Source organism: Vulpes lagopus, chromosome 10 (genome assembly GCF_018345385.1).
Source record: "Vulpes lagopus strain Blue_001 chromosome 10, ASM1834538v1, whole genome shotgun sequence".
In the NCBI taxonomy this organism is placed as follows: domain Eukaryota; kingdom Metazoa; phylum Chordata; class Mammalia; order Carnivora; family Canidae; genus Vulpes; species Vulpes lagopus.
This window is the reverse complement of record NC_054833.1, coordinates 90735151-90758722: the sequence shown is the minus strand read 5'-3', so window position 1 is coordinate 90758722 and position 23572 is coordinate 90735151. Positions and strand designations below refer to the sequence as shown.

Genomic DNA, 23572 nt, shown 5'->3' with positions numbered 1-23572 from the left:
ATCAACCGAGGACCCCGCGGAGCAGACGCAGGACAAATGATGAGTGACAGAGCCGAGCGAGCAGGTCTCCTGAGCCAGAGGGGCTCTGCCAGCAAGGACCACTGAGCGGGAGGCTGGTCCCAGGAGGCAGCAGCCCAGGCGCCCTAGCCCTGCTACTCACCACGGGGATGTGCAGCTTGCTGAGTGGCTTGCCGTCCAGGAGGTAGGAGCCCGTGTAGGTGACGTACTCGGCGTAGCACTGGGGTGCCTGAGGGGTGATGTAGCAGAGGATCTTGCGCTTTTCCTCGATCTTCTTTCTGATCTGCAGGTATTCAAAGTACGGGTTGGACCTGTCGCTGTGGTAGGGCTCGATGTCGTCCAGCTTGATGGCGTCCACAATGGCAGCCAGGGTCTGCTGAATCACCTCCCGTGTCTGCTGCGTGGACGTATTCATCTGCTGCTGCAGCTGCTGACTGGAGCGCTGGAAGCGGCGCTTGCGTGGGTGCTGGGCCTGGGGGTCGTCCTCCTCACAGCAGCGGCCCTTTGCTCTGGGGGCAGGGGCAGGGGCGGGCTCCTTCTCCGAGGGAGGTGAGCTCTGCTTGTTCTGATTGGCTAGCATCTGAGCCCGGTTCCTGGTCATGCGCTGGGGGATCTCCTCCACTTTGGGCGCCTTTGGGGCTTCAGCCGCAGGTTTGGGTTCTGGTTCTGTCACTTCAGGCTGGATGCTGCCCAGAGGTCCCTCAAGACTGGCACCATCCAGGGGGCCTGCCCCGTCCACTGCATGTGCCTGGGCCACACCATCCACAGGGGTGTCAGGCACACTGTGCGATGCAGCTGTGAGATCCTGGCCCTCGGCCTCCTCCTCTCCACTCCCTGGTGGAGGCTGCTCTGATGGTGCTGCCACGGGCCCCAGGCTGGAGTCTGAGTCTTCGGGGACCCTACCCTCTGACACGGTGCTTGCTTCTACCGTGGCTTCCAACATTGCATCTGGCTGGGGCTCCTCGGGGGGCTCGGGCTCGGTGGGGAGCCGGGGGGCCACCGGGTCAGGAGGCAGCACAGGCTGTTCCTCGGCAGCTGATGCAGGGATGTCTCCACCACTGGGGACTACAGGGGGCCCTGCAGGGGCATCTTCAGGAGGAGCCAGGGCAGTCTCTTCTACAGGTTCTGTTTCAACATCAGAAACATCTTTAGCTTGAAGAGGGGGGAGCTCTGGCAACGAAAAAGGCCCGAGATCTAAGTCGTCTTCAGAGTTGGGGAATCCATCAGGCCAGGGCACTGGCTCCACCTGGCTGAGTGCCGACAGGTCATGCCCATTTTCCAGGAAGTTACTTTCTATGGGCCCCAGAGCCTCCACCTGAGTCACCGTGGTCAAACACGAAGGCTCCGCGGCCACATCGGCAGGTGCTTCTGGAAGCGGTTTGCAATTGGTAAAGAAAGGTTCCAGCCTGGAAGCAGCGGCAAAGGGGGCTGGCTCCTCTGGGGTGGAGACGGAGGCTGGGACAGCCTCTACCTCATCACTCTTGGTGCCCTCAAGTCCAGGCTCAGTGGCTGACAGAGGGTATGCGTCAGGGGAGCCTGGGTAAGGGGGCTCTGTGGTGCCAAAGGGCCCTGGGGCAGCAGGGTGGAGGGCCTCAGTGGGGCAGAAATGCTGCGGGGACTCTGGGAGCCGCTGTGGGGACTTGAGCAGGAGGTCTGGCCCAACAGGCCAGCTGACAGGGTTCTCAGGGGCGCCCCCGATCAGACTGCAGGAGAGGCCCTGCTCTGAGGCCGCCGGGTGTGCCCACTCGACGGGTTCCTCCGTGATGACCGTGCTGAAGGGGCCCTCATCCAGTGGCTCCAGGTAGCTGGGCTCTGGGGGGATGATGGCGGCAGTGGCCTGCTGGTCCTCTGTGGCATCCAGGGGAATGCCCAAATCAGGGGGAAGGGCTCCCTCCATGGATGGGGCCAACAGTTCATCTCTGTGCGGAGGGGGGGACTTTGCTTGTAAACCAGAGAAGGCACCCTCTGGGGAGGGGGTGACGTTGACCACAGCTGCGGGTGGGCAGTGCAGAGCATCTGCTTTGGGGGAGGGGATGCCATAGTCTGGGGAGTAATACCCCGGAGACAAGCAGGCGAACTTCTCGGCAGGACCCGGGGGCCCAGGGGCCTTGTCCTCCAGGTGTTGGCCTGGTGAGTCATAACTGGATGCCGTGGGCACGCTCTGCTGTCTGAACAGCTTGTCCCCAGTGCTGAACTCTTCCTCAGGGGTCCTCCTGATATCGACAGAGACCGAACGATAAAGGCTCGTGCACAACGGCCTTGTGGGCGTCTGGCTCGCGGTCTCTGAGATCCCGCTTGCTGCCACTGAGAACCTGTCAAAGAAGGATGGGGAGCAGGCGCTGGTGGATGTGCTGGACACAGGCTGAGGGTCTGTGCAGTCGAACATGAGGTCAGAATAGTCATCAGCACTGCAGGACGGCGTCCTGGGCGTGTGCATGGCCTCCTCATAGCTGGGGCATGACACCACGGAGGCAGGCGTGGGGACCCCAGTGGGCCGGCCTTGGTCAGGCCTGGGAGATGCAGGCAGGACCTCTTTCATGTGTGGCCCTGCCAACCAGTCCCTGGTGTCCACAGCTGGCCCTGGGTGGGGCTTGTTCTCAGGAGCTGCTGGAGCGGGAGCAGACTCCCTGAGCTTCTTGTCCTTCAGGGCGGGGTCCAGCGCCAGCGGCTTCTTTGGAGGGACATCCAGGCTCTTTTTCCGTGCGTCCTCAGCTGGCTTCATCCTCTCCTTGAGCTTTGGGTCTCCAGACCTGTGCCTCATCTTCTCCATCTGCTTCATCCTCTCCTTATGCCGCTTGTGGCGCTCCTCGACCTCCAGGTCCTTCTGGGAAAGCATGCGCTCGAAGCTGGTCATCATCAGGTCGCCATCACCCAGCAGCTTTTCTCTGGGCCGGGCGTCTCTCTTGCCCGGGTCTCTGGACACCGGCAATTTCTCGCCGTTGCTGACTTTTGCCGGGTCACCCTTCTCTTTCTCTGGATTGTCCTTGAACTTCTCCTTCAGTCTGGCCTCGCTGAGTTTCAGGCTGTCCTCCCTGGACCTGTCTCGGAGCGGGTTTGGGGGTGCATCCTTGTCTCTCGCCGCAGGCCTCTGCTCGTCCTTGTGATGCCGCAGGAGCCCATCCCCGTGCCTGTCCCTGTGCTTCTCCCGCTCGTCCCTCCACTTCTCCCGGTGCTTCTCTCTCCTCCTCTTCTCCTTGAGGGCACTGGCAGCACTCGATCCATAGGGCTTCAGCTCCTTCTCTATTTTCTTGGACGGCTCTCTTTCAGAATCATTTTTCTCCTTCTTCTCTGTGGAGAAGAGCTCAAGGGCTTTCTCTAACCCGTCCTCTGTGTCAGCTTTTGCGCCATAAGGGAGCCCGTAAGCATCAGCATCAGAGAAGTCCTTATCATACTGGATGGGGTCCTTCCTGCCACCGGAGTCCTTGTAGTCATCGCTCTTTTCTCTCTTCTCAGATTTGTCTTTCTTGACTCTTTCTCGATCGTGGCTTTTCTTGGACGAAGATGAAGAGTGTCTGTGCCTCTCCTTGTCCTTGACCTTGTCCTCGGTGGGCTCCGTGAAAGACACCTCTAGGAGGGCGCTGAGGCCAGGCTCCTGCCCACGGTCAGTGAAGCTGTCCGAGGACACCTCACTGGCCTTATCATTGGAGTCCTCCCTGTAGGCGTGCAGGGCCTCCTCTTCCAGCTTCTCCAGCAGGCTTTTCTCAGCCTCGGCACTCCGTGATGCCTTCCTGTCACGGCAGTGCTCCTTGTCTGGCCTCTCCCGGTGCCGGCCCTTGGTCTTGTCCTCGGCAACAGGCCTCCTCTCCACCTTCTCCGGGGGCTTCTGTTTGTTCTTCTTCTCCTGTGTGGAGTCCACCGATGTGCGGTCCTTCCTGTCCTTGTACTTCTCTGCAGGCTCTTTCTCCTTTTTGTCCTTGTGCTTCTCGGGAACTTTCTCTCTCTTGTCCCTGGCCCCATCTGGAGCTCCCTTCTCCTTCTTCTTCTCTCGGAGTTCCCGGTCCTTCTTGTCTGTGTGCTGCCGCTCAGCAGAGTGCTTCCGAGGCCGCTCAGTGTCTGCGGGGCCATCTGCCCGCGCCACATCCCCAGCCTCTCCGAGCCTGAGCGCGCTGGCTGCGTACTCATCTTTCTCGTCCTCACTCTCATCAGTGAAGATGTCTGCGATATACCAGCTCTTCTCCTTACCCTTCTTCTCGTCTTTCTTCTCAGGGAAGTCCTCGGAGAGCAGCCCAGGGAAAGTCTTCTCCCTTTTCTCCTTAACTTGGTCGAGAGACGCTTTCCTCTCCTTGTCTTTGCCATGTGTATCTTTATGCTTCTCCTTGGCATCTTTTTTCTCTTTGAAACATTTATCAAATTCCTTGTCCTTTGGACATTTCTCAAGGATAGACTTTTCACTTTTATCTTTGTCGCCGGACTTGTCTCTGTATTTATCCCCCTTCCCTCTGTCCTTCTTCTCCTTCTCTCGGGCTGGATGGAGCCTCTCCCAGGGCTCTAGGCCCTTTCCAAAGTCGCAGTCGGGCCTGTCCTTGAAGCCAGCCTCACCTGCCAGCTCCTTGAGCTCCTCGCGGTATGCCTCATCGGGCTTAGCCCGGCCATCCCTCCGCTCCTTGATACTCTCAAGGGGGTCCTTCCTGTCCCGTCCACCCTCGGCAGACTCCCTCCTCTTCTTGTCCTTCTCGGGGAGGCAGCTGGTGACGCCTTTGTGCTTCTCCATTGACTCCTTCCTCCTCTCGCAGCTCTTGTCCAGACATTCCCTGTCCTTCTTCCTGAAGAAGGCATCCCTGTCATTCCGCTTGTCCCCATAGTCTCGCTTCTCGCGGCCCCTGTTCTCTCGCTTCTTATCCTTGCTGTCCTCTTTGACTGTCTCCAGGATTAGCCTGGCCACAGGGTCACTCTTCACATCCCTGTAGTCCGTCACTGGAGAGTCCCAGCTGTCATCCCCTTTGAAGTCGAAGGAGGAGTCGGACAAGTCAGAAAACCACCTGTCCTGTTGGTCATCAGAGAGGCTGAACTTGGTGTCTTCGTTCTCCAGAAACTGACTTTTGTTACAGTATTCATCAAAGGCAGACGAGTCTTCCTTATAAACCTTTTCTTTTTTGAGTTTTTCTTTCTCTTCTTTGAAAGTCTTCTCCTTCTCCTTTGAAAGTCTGTCCTCCTTAAAGTCATTCTTTTTCTCTAGCTTTGAGGGCCTGTCTTTGGACTTTTTCTTCCTTTCCTCTTTGTACAGGCGCAGTTTTTCCTCTTTTGGAGACTTTTCCTTCACTAATTTCTCCTTTTCTGCTTTATTCAAGCGCTCCTTCTCTTCTCGGAAAGACCTGCTCATATCTTTGATTCTTCTCAGGGATTTTTCATCCTTGGAAACCTTGAGCATCTCGTCTTTGAAGAGCCACTCCTTCTCCTCTGCCTTTACTTTGCCAAGTCTCTCCTCCTTCTTGAGATGCTCCCGGTCGTGCTTCAGGGCTTTCAGCTTGTTGTCGTTGGAAACGTCGTTGTCCAGAAGGATGGCCTTATCTGACCTCTGCTTTGAGTCCTCATACTCATACGTGAAGCTCTTCAGCTTAAGCTCCTGACCAGCCGAACACAGCCCCTTCTCCTTGTTTTTGTGTTTGTGTTTCGTTTTGTGTTTCTTGACAACTTTGCCCTCCTTGTCCAGCTTGGGAATGGCACCATCCACGCTGGTGTGAAAAGAGTTCTTCTTCTCTGACAGCGTGCTCTGCAGGCCACCCCTCTTCCTATGCTCCTGCTTCTTCCTCACGGGCTTCAGCGACTCCACACTGGAGCCGTCAGAGGAGCAATCAGACTCGCTCGTCAGTCTCGTCCTTGTGGAGTCTGATAAAGAGCTGACCTCCGACCAGGCAGGAGAGGAAATGGTTTTCCAATTGTCTGTCCGCCAGTGCTTGGCGTGTGGGTCTGCATGGCTGGGGTTATGCTTCTGGGCAGCAGAGCTCCCGTGAGACGAGGTGGAGGAGGCAGACAGGGAGCTGAACAGGGAGGGGTCCTTCAGCACCAGCGGGGACTCCTTGAGGCAGCTGGAGCTCCCCACCGAGTCCCCGTCGTCCTCGCCGCTCTCTGAGGACTCGCTCTCTGACTCTGATGAACAGAACTTGTCGTTCCTCTTCCCAAATCGCACTTCTTTGCCTTTTGTTTCTTTCTTTCGCTTCTTTTTCACTTTATTTTTTTCCTTCTGCTGCTTGGAGTTGGAAGGTTCCCGTGTTTTGTTACCGGGCAGGATCGTGTGTGCCGAAAGCCTCAGCTTCTCTCCTGTCCCCACAGTGACACCAACGTCCTCCTCATCCGACGTGTCCGACAAGATGCGATGAGCCGCTTTCTTTGGTGCGATTGTGTTATTTTTAGTATAACTTTTCACTTCCATTTTGGGTATAGAAATAAAACTATTTGATTTAGTTTCTTTTCTGTAATCCTTTTTCAGTAAGTGTTTGTCATCTACTGGAGGGACTCTGTCTTGCTCATCATCCTCATCAAACTCGTACTCGTCCTTGACAGGTGTCACAGTTTTCTGGGGCTCTGGGTTCTTAGCCTTGTGCTTCAGGCCTTTCTCAAATTCAGAGTCTGTGTTATTGCCATCAACTGAGCTAGAAGGTGCAAATGATGGGGCGTCCTCCTCCTCTGAGCTCTCTGCTGGGAACAGGGAGGGAAGGGTCAGAAGCAGATTCACAGCAACTGCGCAGGACATGCGCAGGGAGAGTGCTTTGTGTGTGAGGCCTGGGCTGCCCTTGGCCAGGGGGGTGGGTGGAAGAGAGCTCTTCACCAGATTTAGTGGATTTAGTGATGTGGAAGACTGACCCCAGGCAGGAGGAAGTCAGAGAGAGGCTTGTGTGAAGGCAAGGCCGGCATATACAGAGCCAGCCCATAGTACTGTTGGCAAGGAAACCCCAGAGACAGGGTCTGGGCAGTCCAGAAGCTCCTTTATAAGCACAGGTGTCTACAGAGGCAGGGAGGCCCACTGTGCCCATGTGGTTTCTGGCGCCCCGTGGCACTGGGAGGCCCATGCCCTGCGCCCCCACCCCAGCTGACACACACAGCATGGCACCCAAGTCACTGACCGGTTGAGCTCTCCTCGCTGGACGTGTAGGTTCCCTTGCCCAGCAGGAGATTCACCATGGTTGGGGAGTTGGCCACCTTTAGTGGCGTCTCGCCTTTTCTGTTGCTCTGCTGAGGGTTTCCTCCATAGCGTAACAACAGCTTCACCACCTACAAAACAGCAACAGGCATATCAGGGAGCTTTCTGACAGACACAAAGCACACCACCATCTGGGTGAAACTGCAGCCCATTCAGAGAGCCTTGTGCTGAACCAGAGAGCAGCATTCCGTCCCCATGGCTGAAGACCAGAAGCCGTGTACACTACACAATCCGACGGGGTCTCTGAGCCGGAGCCTCTCCTACAGGAAAGACCCTAGCGGTGTCCCACCCCATTTCAAGCTCTCCACTGCAGAAGTCCTCCCCGCTCTCCATGGGGTCCCCACACCCCCAGAATCTCCTCACATGTGCACTCCCTTCCCGCCAATGATGAGCTGCCATCCGGCAGGGTTGAGGGGGTGTGGGCACGTTTTGGAAGTTTTGGGGGAGGGAAAGGTCTGACAGAATAGAGGAAACAAAGACCAAGCTTCCGTAAGCAGGTTTATTTTGTGTTTTCATTTATTTTAGAAAAGATCGTCTCTTCCATGCTTTGTGTTACATTGGGTAAGGATGGTCCTGTGAATGACAAACATGCAGGGTGATATTTCAGCAGCTCTGTCCAACTGTCTACACCTGTGCTTTACACGTGGGGGATGGCCACTCCCTGGACTCAAGTGCAAATCCCAAATCTAATCACAGCTTTGTTCCAGAGAATGTAGCATGAAAAGAACCCATAACAAGGGCAGGAGGTCGCTCACACACCCGTTTCTCACTTAGGATGCCGTGGCCTCCCTGACCGGGCCAGACACCTACTCTAGCGATTCAGCATGTCCTCCAACTCACCAAGACTGAAACTGATCTTGTTGACCCTACAGTGTGGGTGGTGTTTGCTCCTTCCTTTCCCTGCGCATGGGGCCCTGGTGGTGCTGGGATCCTGGTGCTCTGTCCCTGTTGTCTGCCCGCCAAGGGCTATCCCAACCGCTGGAGGCCACCATGTCCCTTGGCTCCTTCCACTAAGGCCAGCAACGTGGGGCAAGCCACCCTCATGCTCTCCTCCCTCCTGCCACTGCTGGAAACCGTGACCTGGCCAGGAAAGGATGTCTGTCATACAGACCCTAAGGCTACAGGCCCATGTGATAATCCAAGGCCACCACTTCCTGATCCTTTGCTTCCTCCCATCTGTGGAGTCCCCTTACCCACATGAGGTCACAGGTCCCAGGACCTGGGCAGGGGTTTCTCTGAGGGCCATTACCCCATCCCTCACAACACTTCCACAGTCTATCTCATGAGATGGTTTCACAATAATTATGAAAGAATAGAGATTCAAAGGGAAATCCCCTTCCTCTCCACTCTATCAGCTACCAGCTCACAGCAGCCTCATTGTCACCCATATGGTCCCCCTGCCCTGGCTATTTTTAGCAGATCTCAAGCATTTCATAAGCTTTATCAGTACATTTCTCTAAAAAGACCCTTAAAAAAAAAAAAAAACTATGATGCCTTTATCTTACCTAAAAAGTCATCTATAATCCCTAACATCAAGCACAGAACCCACGTGCAGATTTCTCCAGTCACTGTGGGCATCTTTTCATTCAGAATCCCTCCTCCCACCGTGGTGACCTGTCACCTTCCAACCTCTCACCACACGCTCAGTGTTTCTAGTTCCCTGGCATCAGCCAACAGTGGCCAGGCAGGGCAGCTACAAAGGAGTGTTAGAAGTGCATTCTGTTCTATAGGTGCTGTCCTCACCATGCCCCAATGTCCATCTCTGGTCAGGGACTCATCACGATGGTCTGGTAGTGACTGCAGTGAGAGCCTTGCCCTCTCTGTGCATCTGCTGCTTCAGATCTGGAGATAGCTGTGTCCCCCAGGGGGGCTGAGTCCTCTCGGGGAGACGGCACACTTGGGTGCTTGCTGCTCCCAGACTGGTTACAACAGTCCTCTCATGTACTGGCTACGCTAACAGTGAGTAGGACAGGGATGAGGATGGGCAGGCAGCAGCCCCTGAACCCCCTCCCTATGGGTACAATCATTCACCTGCTCAAACACAACCACACCTGCACGGCCAGAGCAGGGCCCTGTCCCACAGGCCATGGGTGGTTAAGAGGCCACCAGGTGCTGAACCAGGATGAGCAGAGTGGGCCATGCAGAGGATCGCTCTGCTGGGGGAGGGGTGGGCAGGTAACATGCAAGCCAACAGGGATGATGGGAGGAGGCCCAAGCCAGGGAACATGTGGGGCGGTGCTCACCTTATAGTGCCCATTGTTGGCAGCGTCGTGCAGGGGCGTGTCATCATCCAGACCCTTGGTGTTCACCTCCGCACCTGCGGCCAGCAGCTGCTTGGCGACATCGTAGTAGCCCCGGTTACACGCCTCGTGCAGCGCTGTCCAGCCTGGAAACAGACACTTAGGACCTATGTTATTTAATCCTCGAGAACACCACTCCTGTCCTGAGGCCACACCCTCCAGTGTACTGGTGGTGGTGCCTGCAAGGGAGGGCCGCAAGCCCTGGGAGGCCCTGTGTGTCCTTTACTGCAGTACCTCATTTGCTCCAAGATGTGTAGCTAGTTAACTCTGAACATTAACAACTTGCAGGGATCACCTGGGATGGAGGACCGGCAAACATAGGGTAACAGGCAGCAGCCTTGGCCCAAAGGAGCCAGAAACATGAGGAGAATACTGGGGAGGCTGAGGAGGGACTTGGGGAGGATGACAGTCTGTCACCATGGCTGCAGGCCTGGGAGTGCACCCTCTGTGAGCATGAAGCTGAGGCCACACACAGAGGCCTCCCCTGGTGGCTGCTTCTGCCAGAGCCTCAACAGGCCACCAGGAAGCATGGCCTCAAATGTCAGTGTGCAAAGAGGCCCACCCCCATAGACACAAATTCCAGGACTTCGGAAAATCCTGACTTAGGAAAATGGCTTTTTAAGAAAAGGTGCTGGGCTCCCTGGATGGCGGGCTCAGGGTGTGATCCTGGGGTCCAGAGATCGAGTCCCACAGCAGGCTCCCCACAGGGAGCCTGCTTCTCCCTCTGCTTATGTTTCTGCCTCTCTGTGTCTCTAATGAGTAAATAAATAAAATCTTTTTTTTTTTTTTTTTAAAAAAAGGGTGCTATATTAGTTTTGGGTCAGACAACCACCAACTAGGGCAGTGGGAAAAATCTAGATGGGTCTGTCATGAAGACTGCTTTGCTCGTTTTCTGTTCTCCCCACACTCAGAACACAGGGCTGGAATCCACAGCAGAGCCTCGCGCCAAATATCCTGTGCACACAAGGTAGTGCCCAGCTGCTGCACAGACTCCCTCAGGTCAGTTCGGCTCCGCCGTCTCGGCCAGGCAGCTTCTCCCCAAATACGCCAGAGGCAGACCTCCTCCAGTAGCCAGGGAGGAAGATTCCTCTGCCACAGAACTGGGGTTTCCATAACACTGCAGGGTGGTATCTAAAAATACCCCAATTCTCTTAAAAATAATGAAAAATAAGAAAACAATCTTACTTTGAAATATTTCCCCAAACACTGATGCCTCCTTCTTAGAAGCAGCAAATTATGCTGGTGTAAGAGCGAGGTCTGCTCCCCCAGTCCTGTGCACATGCTCTGATTCCCATCATGCTGACTCCCAGGTTGGAATTGTGCCTTCTGAGACCTGGTGCTCACTCGGTCAAAGGGCTCCAGCACACAGGGGCCAGAGCAAAGCCTCCCGTCCTTTCATGAGTGCTCACCTGCAAAATCCTTGACGTTGACGTCCGCGCCCTCTCCAATGAGTTCCTTGATGCGCCGGGCATCCCCGCGGATGGCTGCGCGGTGCAGGCGGGTCTCTCCACGCTCGTTTCGCTTGTTCACTTTGTCTTTGGTTTTTGAGGCAGAGTTAGGCGTCCCCTTCTGACACACTGTCGACTGGGAGGGGTGCTTTGGTGTTGTGTCTACTGCAGGCCAAAGAGAGGACAAGCAGGGACGTCAGTGAGGGGTGGTGTCCCTGGTCATAGAAGCTTCTAGGATCTTGGTCATTTCCACATGGGAAAGGGGACGCCTTCACATGGGCGCCCATCTAGGATGACCCCAAACCCAGGGGCTCACCTGGGCTGTTGGCAGACTCCTCAGCAGTCATCTGCATGAGGAGAGCCACCTGCTGGCGCTCGGAGAGGGGGTAGCCGGCTCGGATCCCAGAGAGCCCCATGCCAAACAGCAGTCCAGCCTTTCGGGTGACAGGCTCCTTCTTAATCCTCTTCCGCTCAGGACCCTGCTTCTCTGTGAGGCGGTGGAGGAGACAGGGGGAGATTTCATGCCATGCAGTCCTCAGAACGCAGAGCCTTACCTGGCACCATGGAGCCCCTGCCTCCCTCCTCACAGCTCACAGGGAAAGGGCAAGAGCAAAGGTGGCAGCACCGTGCCGCCTGTCATCACCTCCAGCAGTAACAGAGACAGTTTCGACACCATGTTATGAGCCAATGAAGCCTGCTCCGCCTCTGCCCCCACCGACCGTTCACTCTGCTCAGGCGCCTCCCCATACTGACCACCGTGCGCCAGGCGGTGGGACAGCCTCTCACCGGTGTCCTGGCTCACACAGGACAGGTCTCCGTCTATTAAATACTGTGTCCACACTCTGATTCCTCCTTCCCCGTCCCGCCTCCAAACAGTGCAGATATAATTGGCAAACATAGTTTAGAAATACATAAATAGATCAAGGCCGACTCGTCAGTACTGTACCTTTCTTCTTGCTTCTAGGGACCTCCATTTCATGCCATGGCCCTTCGAGGAGCGAACCAGCCTTGCAGTACCACGACATGGACTGAGCTGGAGGCATCTAAAGGCATCAACACAGAGCACTAACCAGATACGATGGAACAGCTCAGCCGTTCCGTGTCAGCCTCCTCGGGACACGCACATCCTCCACTTGTCTGACCCGTTACAAAACACCCTGCCAACCCTGAACACAAACACGTTGTGCTGTTTCTTCTAGAAGAGGCAGGTGTAAGGGAGAGAAAATACACCCCAAACTCCATGAGCCAGGAGCCAAAGCTCGCTTTCGTCCTTCACCCTCACCCTCCAACTGGGGATTAGGGGTCCACAGGAAGCCTGGAGCCCTCCCCACACTGCCCCATGTGTGCGGGGGGGAGGGGGGAGGCTTGTTTGGGAACCGGGGTGGTTAGGGTGTATTCTAGGTCACAGGGTGCAAGCTGTAGCTGGGGAAGGAGGGGCACCATGGGAAACTCAGGTCCCTGAAACTTCTCCAGGTGGGCTGAGGGGAGTATTGTCCTGCTTTCCGCCCAGTGCAATGGGAGACCCCTCCAGGCCCTCGGCAGGTTCGCTGGCTGGGGCCTGCCTGAGGGAGGTGGGTGCTGTCTGTGAGAGACGACCAGACAGACTCCAGGACAACATGCCCAGCCCCACAGATACAACATCTTCCATTCTCTTAACAAGAGTTTTCTGGAGCTGTTTCCCAAGAAGGTATTTTGGTCTGCCTGTCACAAACTACGGCTATGACCTGCTGGAATGTAGGTCCCTGTGCTGCGAGTGGCAGCTCCCCATCAGCAACAATGAGTTTCTAACCAGCCCACCAAGCACAGGCCCAAGAAAAAAGGAAATTCCAGAACACTCCTCACAGTGACCACAGACCCCAGCTCATCCCCTCTATCCCGTTCTACTCATGCTGGCAGAGGCAGGGACGAGCCTCTGTGCAGGGTGAACAGTATACCACGGCAGCCCTGCCAAGTGGCCCCCCAGGTCCCAAGAAGTTATGCTACACTTCCACAGGGACTTGGGGCCACAGAGCCCAAATCAGGGCATTTGGTTTACAAGTGCTCCCACAGCTGAGTGCTCCACTGATCTGTCCCTGGATGCGCCCTGCCTCTACCTGCCTTCTCTGTTTACCATTCTGCCACTGGCAGAAATGTTTATACACGTTCTGATGTATAAACAATGACAGGAATAAGACCCACATCCCCAGACACATACAGGCTGGCCCTGCCAGCACAGTGCGTCCAGCACAGGGCTCTGGGTGCCAGAAGAGCAGGAGGAAGGCATGTGCACACGCCCATGCTCTGCAGTCTCCCAGGAGTTACCACTTAGTCTCAGACCACTGGAGCCCAAGGTGCCCCCACTAGGCATTCAGGCCGCCTCTGCTGCCTCCCTCGGGTGTAGTGGAGACATACAGCCAGCTAGGGGAGGGAGACAGCAGAGCTCAAACAGGATTCCTGCAGTGCCGAGGATTCCTGGTCAGGGGACAGAGGACGAACCCAGTGGCCCAGCCCTGCTTTCCACTGCAGTGGGCCCAGGGAGGGGCAAGGCAGGGCCTGCGCAGGGTGCAAGCGATGGTACAGGCTGCAGACTCCTTAAGTAAGTTGGGGAGCCAGGAGAGGCACTTCCCGGAGGTGACAGCTCCAAACCCCTGTGGCCTTTTGCCCAAAGGGTTTTCTGCAGTAACAGAGCTTGCCTCCCACGCCAGAGGAAGACATGACAGCACCAGACCTGTGGCCTCAGACGACACCAAGACACATGTAGGCTGTGGGGGTACAAGGTATGCAAGGAGGCCTCTGCCCCACCAGGCCTCCTTCCCTGCCCCCCTCACCCGAGGCCAGGAGCCCTGGATAAGGATACTCCCTCCTGATGGGTCTCCTAGGGCTTAAACAGGACACCCTACGTGTCTGGTTTTTTTCCCCCTACGTGTCTTAATGCAGAGGAAGAAACCCAACTGTAATCACATCTTCTAAGACACCCATTGCTTGATGAGGAAATGTGGTTCTCCAGCAGCACCTGCAGCTACCAGTACCCAGAGGGCCTGAGTCCAGCCAGGCCATGTGGCCTTGGGCGAGGGAGCCCAGGGAAGCAGCACCCACAAGAAGCACTGACTTCTGGCCAGAGGAGCCAAGCCACGTGGGGTTGGTCCAGCCTGCCCCTCTTGCCAACCACTGTGCTGCCATGACCATGATGGGGTGAACGCATCAGGAGGGGGAGGACGCATAGCCTGCCTCTGCACCCCCATTGGCCAGGTGAGGTGCCATGACCCAGAGCGGCCTCTCAGACAACTGGGGGGAGGGGAGGATCCCACTGAAATCTGCTAGTTTTTGTTTCTAATAGCCAACTGGAAGCCAAGTGGAACTTACACAACTTCCCAGAGCAGAAACTGGCAGGCACACTGGTGATGGAGAGAGGTCGAAGGACCCCAACAGGCCCACCTGTGGAATGTCCCCGTGGTCAGCTGCAGGCATAGGTGTGCCGCATGGACTCTGCACAGGCCAGGGAAGGCAGCCCAGAGAGTACTTGGGAAACATAGGGCCCCAGTCCCAAAGGCTGTGCAGAACTGCATCTTTCTGCTGGCTCCTTCCTTCCTGGACCCAGCCAGTGGGAGATGATGGTTTCCCTGAGCCTGGACAGTCCCCCTGCATCACTCTCAGGAACACACGCTGATGGGACACCACTTTATGTGTTTATGGCGTGAGCGCACTGTGGCCTCTGACACTGGTGCCACACCGTGTCACCTCTTCTCAGTGCAGCCCCCTTCCCCAAGCTTGTGAATGCAGGGGTCTCTGCCCTCCACAGCCCAACCCACGAAAGCCCTCCTTCTCACCTGGGCCTTCTGGGACACAGCATAGAGAGTACGGGGCTGGAGTGGTTCTGAGGGACCTTGGCTTCCAGACTCCACGTCCTGCCGCTGCACTTCCCCATCCAGCAGAACCTGGATGTCCCACTGCAGGAAAGGCTGCCAAACCCCAGTGGATTCTGGCAGCAAGGAAGCAAGGTGTGCCTGCAAGGCAGTTTTCCTCCCTGGAAGCAGGTGGGAGTGTTCCTGGCCCCCTGGCCTTGGTGGCCACCTCAGCACCTGCTCCACTGCTGTGTGTACCCACCTGTGTTCTGCCCATAACACATTGTACCCCTACACTGGAGGACCCGTTGCACAAAGGCTGAGGGCTCTGCCTTCCCGGTGCCGCCCAGCCGTCTTCTCTCAACACCTGGAACTTCTTTGCTGCTTCCTGTCTCTTCCTTTTTCTCTATCGCAGTCCAGGCAATCTCCTTGGCTATAATCACCAACCTGCCAATTCATATGTCCTATGTAATGAGCTGTTTAATCTGTCCACTGAAGTTTTTTAATTGCTAATTTTCATTTCCATGTATCCCAGTTCATATTTGAAAAAAGTCTACATGGATGCAGTCTCTGGCTGCATCTTGTTCCTTGGCTGTGCTTTCATTTGCTCCTTTAGTACATCTACTGATTTGTTCTTTGCATTCAGGCATCCCCACATGAGGTCTCCAGGGCTGGGTCCCTCCTCAGGATGGCACTCCTCCTCATGCTCTGTGGTTCTGACCCGGCACTCGTATTTGTCTGAACCCTGGGGCCCAGAAGTTGCATGGAAGCTCATCTCTCCAGAGAGGATTGGCTTTTCCTCTGATCTGAGACTACTAGAGAGAGGGAGAGGCATTCCCAGCAACACAGGGTGTGGCTCAAGTCCAGGTCGCAGGGAAGCCGGGGTTAGTCTCTGGGGCCACCTCTCAAAGCCCTCTGCCCCGTCAGGATGCCCCCAAGAGAAGACAGAGATGGGGGTCTTCTTCCTGCCCGAAGTGTCCCAGGTGTGGCTCTCACATGCATGTCCACTGCAGCCCTGACACCCTGAGGCCGGCAGCCTGACTCCTGCACTGTTCCTGGCTCCTGAGGACTTCGAGCGCTCCACAAGGCATTATGTTCACCACTCACCATCTCTGACTTCTGGAGTGTTCTAGCTGAGGGCTTTGTCAGGAGACACAGTCTTCTACGTCACCTTAAAGGGAAATCTGAAACCTTTATGTTCCACCGTAAAATCCTATGATGTCAACACCGCTTTGATTCCACTCCACAGGAGAGCATCTGGTGGTGCTGCTCTGGAATCACAGCACTCACTAAGATGCCAGGCAGAGCGCAGGGACATCTGATGGTGGGCAGGGTGCTAGGGAACCAGGGACACACCATCATCAGGAACATGCCTTCTACACCAGACGCATGGCCCGCACCCGGTGGTAGGAGTTATGAAAGAACCACTCCAGGTGGGATGGTCCCCAAGCTGGAAGTGATGCAGGAGCTGCAACGGGGCTGGGCTCTGTCACAAGGCCCCTGCTCAGGTTTTCTAAGTGCGGCAAAACCAGGACCCGAGGGCCCACCCAACCCAGCTCTGATGTTCAGGATGCCCCCAAGAGAAGACAGAGACAAGTGACTGGCTTTTCCTTTTGTTTTCCTCATGTGTGTCCACTTCTTTCTTTCCTCTTTCTGAAAATGACCACCACTGATCACAGAGACAGAGAGGGTCTCCAGCAACCCCCTCCTTCTCTGGTCCAAGAAGGGAGGGGCTGGGGTCCCTCTCTGCCACCTGCCTTCTTCTCCCAGGTCACAGCTGTGGCCTCTACAGCTGTGTTTCTTCTTCTCTAGACAAGAGTAACCATAGTCCTCTTTCCACAGGGGCTCAGGAATTCAGTGAGGGCTGCCATGGCCATGAAGAGGAAGCCAGGGTATTAGGAAGTGCTGTTGTCATAAACGGCCCACATGATACAACCTCCAACCACTGACCCTCCTCCTTTCATGGCACCAAAGCACAGTGAGAACTTTTGCCCTGGGAGCACTACCCGGTGGAATGGCCACGTCGTGACCCAGGCTCCTCTCAAGAGGACTCCCAAAGCTGCAGCCCTGGATGAGGCCCCACGTGCCCTTCTCTGTGCAGATTTTGTTCTGCACATTGTTGGGTCACCAGCCATGGTCCAGAAGTCCTCCCTGCGAGTCACAGACCCAAGGTGCTTGTGAGGGCCTGGCTCACCTACACTGTGTGTGGACAGCAGGGCTCCTGAGGGAGGCCATGATCCTGTAAACAGGGGACACTGGGGATTCTCAGCAGAAAGACCTTCCTTGGCTAGTCCACCCTCCCTCCGTACAAAAAGGAAAAAACTACTAAAGTTTAGGGAAGAAAAATGATGGAGAAGTGGTGTCACTGTGTGTGGCACGTGCCCTCTCCAGCCAGAGGCCCCCCACAGCAGCAGCACTGCCCTGCTCACTACCATCACCTGGTGAGTAAGCAAGTGAGCAGAGAAGCCCTTCATTGTCACGCACATGTCACCTGCGGCATGCAGTAGCACATGGGGTTCAGAGTTCCTTGGAGTCCTGCAGATAGTGGCGGCGGAGCCAGAGTTCTTCCTCAAACGGGGACAGTCCCCCGAGGGTAGGTCCCATCCCTTCCCATCTTATAGAAAAGGGATGACCACCATTTCAGTAAATACATGAGTGCCTCCACACTCGTAAAATGGAGTGAACAAGTTGTCTACATGTCAGCATTCCTGAATAAACACAAGACACAAGTCTTAATCATAAGATAAAAGCAAAATAAGAAAACCTGAATTTTTCACTACTCCAAAAAAACTTTCAGGTAGAACAGGCAGTTGCCAGCTCATGATGCTTCTGACAGGGCAGCCCTCTGTGGGGGGGTCTGGCCTCTGGGGACAGGCAGGGCCCACCTCAGGGGCACACAGCCTACATTCGGACTAAGGGACAGAACACCGTAACAGAGCAGGAGGTTTATGAAGGAGACTGCAAAGGGTAAGTAAGCATATAAGCCAATCTAAACATTTGCTGACAGGTTTTTCTTTAAGTTGAGAGGAAATTTAAACATACAAAAAGTAGATGTGTATAATTTAAGTGCAGACATCATATAATTTCATTGTAAGTTTGGTAGGTGGTGAAGCATTGTACATGGAGACTAGCATCACGCTGGGGGTCAGGCAGCAGGGCCTCATGTGGTCTGCCTGGAAGAGGCCACCTCAAGAGGCGTGCCTCTTCTTCAGCGGAGGGGCTGCCTCCTCTCAGCAGCAACAAGAGGAGCTGTTGCTGGGCTGGTTTGACCTAGCCCTGCTTTGGGTCTGGGCTGGCGGGGTTACAACACTGAGCACACGCCGCCGGCTCCTCTGGTGCCCACCTGGGACATATATGGCTCTGGGGCATGCTCTGGCCATAGCTTCTGGAAGGATAGATACAGTGACATACCACGTGTGGTGGCTGGCCTTCAATAGGCTCGGATGCAGACAAGCTGTACTGTTCCTGGCAGGCAGCCTCCAGGCCTGACAAAGCACTGTAGACAGAGGTCGCCTCCTGGGAGGTGAGGGGGCAGGACAGCGCTCTCTGGCAGTTCGGTGGTCCTTGGGCAGAGGATCATTAGCCTCTTCCCACTTGAGAGACACAACTAAGCAAACTCACTATTTGCCTCTCAAAACCCTGAGTTCTGGAGCCTTCTACTAAGTTCCCCTCGGGGTGAACACAGGCCTGCATCTTCCCAGCAGAGGGCGCTGGAGGGACGCAGCAGGAGCAGGCACTGGGCTGGGTGGGGATGCATCAGACCTTCAGGACCTGCTTGGCCCCTCCCAGTCTGCCACTCCTGAGGACACTTCCTCCTGACCCTGTGGGAGGCACAGTCCAGCAGCTGGGAGGCACCTGGCCAGAGGTGTACGTCTTTCAGAGTCAGGCCAAGCTCATCAGAGCTACAGTTTGACCAGCCAGGGGCCCCAGAAGCCCACCTCCCGATGCTGCGCATGATCCACAGATTCATATTTGGAAGGCTCCTGATACAAGTCATGCACAGCACACCCATGTAAGAATCTTCTTAGTGGAAAATCTAGCTTTGTTATGTTAACAAAGCAGATGTACAAGATATAAAATCGTCTCCCAGAATAATGAGGGCAAGTATTATATCTCATATGTATTCAGATGTTTGTAACACAGTCCTTGCCTGTAAAATACTGTTTTTTAAATGTTCACTATTTTTCTACTTCATGGTGAATCCCTCCCTGCCCTCACCCAGACCTACAAGTTGCAGAGAATAAATGTCAACACTTCCTGCCTGCCCCAAGACTGTCCTAGACACCTGAGAAACCATGTGGATTCAGGTGAACCCACATGTCAGCCTCTTGCTGAAATGCTAACCATCAGTAGACGGATCCATAAGGCCTGCTGGAAACACATGAACCCAAGAAGTCAACATCACAATAAAATGGGCACTGCAAAGAAATCCTACCAACCAGAGCAGAATGGGCAGCCTACTCAGGCGTGCTTAGCTCAGGCAACATACTCCCCCAGGAAGCAGAAGCTCTAACACTGTCTCCTTAACTCACAGCAAGGCTGCTGGGGAATTTATAGGAATGTCCCAGAGGCTAGACATCCATCTCCAACTCTGACCATGAAGAGAGCTAACGACCAAATAGAGATATCAGGCCCCCCACACCCAAAACTGGAATAGGCACCAGCAATAGGAGGGAGGATTTCCAGGTCTGGTCTGATTTCCTCCAGACCTAAAGCCTAAGTAACAGCATCTCTGTGAGCCCTTGCATTCTGGCAGGAGCCCAGCGTCCAGAGGTATCCACAGGCCCCTCTGCTCTTTTGTGTAGCATCAGACCCTCTACCTGCCCACCCACCCAGTCCTGTCCCCACTGTGCCAGCCCAGCCCAGACACAGGTGCCTTGGGCTCTACCACACCTCTGTGAAGGATTGCTGTGGGCCCATGATACCTTCCTCATATCCTATTCGGGAAAACAAAACCTACTTCTCTGGCTTTCAACTAATCACATGTATGCTCAGGGAGCACTGCACAGGGTATTGGGGGAGGGCCCCATGGCCCTGTGAGTAACAGCCAAGGCACACACACATTTCCATGCTGCTCCCTCTGCCATTTCTCCCAATTTTCTCACATGTTTATTCTGTTTTAGTACCCAGCACTTTCCCACTGACACAAACCCAAAGATGCAGGAAGCCCCACCCACACCCCCATCCTGGCAGGGCCTCAGCTCCTTGTCCTAATGGCTGCATTTGTTTTTTTTATGGGTTCACCCCAGGTTCCATGGCTCTCTGGGTATTGTGCCCATATTCACCCCTGCCTGTGACTGGCATACATGTCTGCTGATCAGATGACCAGCAGGGAGGGAAGGCCCCTGAGCACCAGGGTTAAGCAAAAGAGAGAGTCTGGGCTGGTATGAGAAAGGCTGGGCTCTTGCCTAGACCCAGGGTGGGCCCCAGGATGTCTGCTCAAGATGGCATCAACTTGAAAGTGGACGTGCCAAGTATGAATCCCCCATGCACACACATACACAGAGAAACACATGCACGCTCATGTGCAGACATGTGCACGCGCACACACATACACATGCACATACACCCCTGCTCTGCCAACCCCAGGCTCCCCCACACACCCACAGGAAACTGTGCACTGGCTCTGGCCCACTCTCAGTGGTCCTTTTGGCTTTTATTTCAAACAACTGGGTTTAATTTATGTGCTGTTGTAGCCCTAAGGGAAAACACGTTTATCCAAGACTTTCAGGAGACTGCATAGAGCACGGTGGGGAGCAGGAGGCTGGAGCCTCCGGGGAGAGGAGCCCATACTCATGCCTACACAGCTGGGCACAAAATGGGAACCTCCCTGGGGGTGCTGGGGGCTGGGGGTGTGTTCCTGCTTGGCACTCTTGTGGAGAATTCTCTATGAACCTTTCCTATCAGCACTGAGTCACCCTCAACATCAAGAACAGAGCAGATGCTCTTAGACCTCACTCTAGACGACCCCACCCAGGCCTCCAACAGGACTCCTCAAAGAGTCCTGGTGCAAAGCCAAAAGATGAAGAGAGGCTGGGGTTGTCAAGGACACTTTCTGTAGAAGAGAAAAGCGTGGCAGGTGAGATGGCCTTGGGTGGTCAGCAGGGAGTGAGGGGCGGCACCTATACCTGTGTCCGAGTCCTTCTGCTCTCCATTGGCCCCCACAGTGAAGGGCAGCTTCCGTTTGGTTGCTCGCTCCCTCACCTCCTTTCCTCCATCACTGCGGTCCAGCTTTGGGGTCTTGGTCAGAGAAACTTTATCTTTATCCTAGAAAAGAAAGTGACGCTTTCAGACATCATTCCCAAATTAAGTTCTCGGAATCCTCACATTTACTGCGATTTCATTTCAGGTACCAGGAAAAGCAAATCTTTTACTTGGGCAATGAGCAGCACCTCCCACTCACCAGGCTCACACGGGCATGCACAGCTTCCTCCACTGTATTCTGGCCCCACACCCACCCCTTCTTGTCCTGAATCCCAAGTATTCCCATGAGTGTGAAGAGATGAGAGATACAAGTTGTCTTCAACACGGCTTTCCCACAGAGGGATTAAATAATGAGAAAAATAAGAGCTGGCCTTAAAAAGGCCACGTTGCCAAGTGGAGAGTCCTATGCATGATTCAGGGAAGGAGCCCGCAAATGCCCCCACCTGCCTGGACCTCCCTCTTCCCCAGCTGACATCACCACCAGCCAGTGACACGGTTGGACTGTTGTGGGAACAGATCAACCCCCGATGCAGGAGGGTGGGTGGTGCACATCACCATCACCCCCTTCCTGTGTCTCAGGGCTGGTCCCTCCTGTAGGATAAGGATCAAGAAGCCCATATCCCAGGCCCATCCTGACCAGCGGGCCAGCCCTGTGCCTGTCTGGGTACCAGCAACTGTACAATGCTAAATAGCATCTACTCCTTCTGCAATGCTGTCTGCACAAGGGAGGAGGGCCCATGTGGAAATGTAAGTGCACAGATCCCTGAAGGGCAGGAGTGGGGCAGCCCCATTCCAAAATGATGAAGGACCCAGCACTGAGCAGAAGCAGAAGCAGAAGCCCCTGCTTTGCTGCCTGCAGTAGCTAAACACCCTAGACCCCTAAAAGCTCCTGGCTGATGACACTGTCCTGGATGGGGGCTGCTCACAGAGATTTCCAAATTCTAACCAACACCCTGGCTCTGTTTGCTCACAGTAGTGCCTCAGCATCCCCACCCTGTCCACAGTATAGCAAGAGGCTCTAGGGAGCATGTAGAGAGCCCCACACAGGCAGAACATGCACAGCCTACCACACTGGTCTGCACACTGGGGTATGATCTGCATACTGGGGTATGACATGGTAGAAAGGATTGCTCCTTACCAATACATGGCTCCCTTCTCTGCCCTCTGCCAGGGTGCTTGCTGGCTAGTTTTCCCCAGGGAAGCTGTCAACAAACACCGTACAGTCACAGCCACACCCCCATGCCCCCCTCCCAGCAGCAGGGGGTCCTTGAGGTGCTCCTGAGAGGAGCCACCTGCCAGCACAGAACATGGCCACAGTCCCCAACACCTGTGGTCCCGACAATCTTCCACCTTGAACAGCCAGCCATGCCACGGCAGTTAATGACAGACACCCCTCAACAGACCAGGGGGATTTCTGCCAGAACACATGGCCAGCTTTAAGGGTGTCTGGAATGAAAGAGGGGCTCTGGGTAGGGCCTAAGCCATGACACACTGCGGGAAGAGGGGGCTGCACAGATGCTAGGCGCACCACACCTCCAGAGATGTCCACCAGGACGCCTGTCATTACCTGCATGCTGCCCATCAGCAAAATCCCCAAAATGTAATAAACACCTATCCACCAAGAACACTCCTGACCCATTGGTGAATCTGACCCACAGGTTTATATAAAAGAGATAATATAGATAATAGCAATAACAAAGTATTCAGGAATGCAAGACATTAAAAAAACCAATGTAACTCACACTTAAAGAAAATAAAAGAAAGAAAATCTTACAATCACCCAATATTTGCAAATAAGCCTGTGAGAGAGTTCAATACTGGTCCTGACAAGAGCTCTCAGCACACAGGAATGGGGACAGTCCTCCACCTGACCAAGAGCCCCCAGTGCTGATGCTGACAAGGGGTGCTTCCCCAAAGAGTGGGAGGCTGGAAGGCCTAATTGTCACAGCTACTGAAGAACGAAACAATTGTTTTTAAGAGAGCAAAGATGTGAATATACATTTTGGAAAAGGAAATAAGCATGTAACCAATTCACATTTGGGAAGATGCTCCGCATAAAGATAAAGTGAATTAAAGCCAAGAGGAGATACCAATGCTTCCACCAGAATGGCTAAAACCAGAGACACAGGGTATCAAATGTTGACAAGAATGTGGCAGAGTAGGCACAACTCGAGTTACTGCTGTAAGCAGCTTCTAACATTAATGCAACATGCCCCTGTGCTCACAACTGGCACTACTGTTCCCAAAAATAAAAAAGAAACCTCACAACTGCTCACCAAAGGCAAAAACACACAGAAGGTTCCAGAGTGTCAGAAAGGCAACAGCACACACAAGCTCACAGAATGTCTCCAAGGGGCAGACAGGACCCGTGTGCTCAGCTGCCAATGGAGACACAGGCTCCTCTGGAATCAGATCTGCCTCCATTCCTCCCCCACTTGTCTCCTGAGCAATAACAAAGCCTTAATGTGAAGATGTTATGAGTATATCCATGAATATTAAGCCATTCAGATTAATAAGTGAACAAGACGTTGCTGGATACAGAAAAGTAGCTGATTTCTATCAACTCTAAACAATTAGGAAATGATGTTAAATATCACTTCAGTTAGTATCAAAAATCATCAAATACACAGGAATAAACCTAAC

General features: G+C 54.5%; 1 protein-coding gene across 8 annotated transcripts in view; it reads right to left on the bottom strand.

Annotated features, from left to right (window-relative positions):
- Positions 1 to 23572, bottom strand: part of ANKRD11 (ankyrin repeat domain 11) — a 190886-nt gene that overhangs the window by 6516 nt on the left and 160798 nt on the right. For 5 of the 8 annotated variants that reach the window (XM_041771660.1, XM_041771662.1, XM_041771666.1 and 2 more), the window contains exons 4-9: positions 20854 to 20992; positions 11221 to 11391; positions 10866 to 11069; positions 9400 to 9542; positions 7080 to 7227; positions 161 to 6654 (exon numbers count right to left, since the gene is read on the bottom strand). In XM_041771660.1, coding sequence (XP_041627594.1) covers positions 161 to 6654; positions 7080 to 7227; positions 9400 to 9542; positions 10866 to 11069; positions 11221 to 11391; positions 20854 to 20992 — 7299 coding nt within the window. Of the gene's footprint in view, positions 1 to 160; positions 6655 to 7079; positions 7228 to 9399; positions 9543 to 10865; positions 11070 to 11220; positions 11392 to 11850; positions 11948 to 20853; positions 20993 to 23572 lie in introns of all 8 variants that reach the window. The other 3 variants (XM_041771667.1, XM_041771668.1, XM_041771665.1) reach the window with 3 other exon arrangements.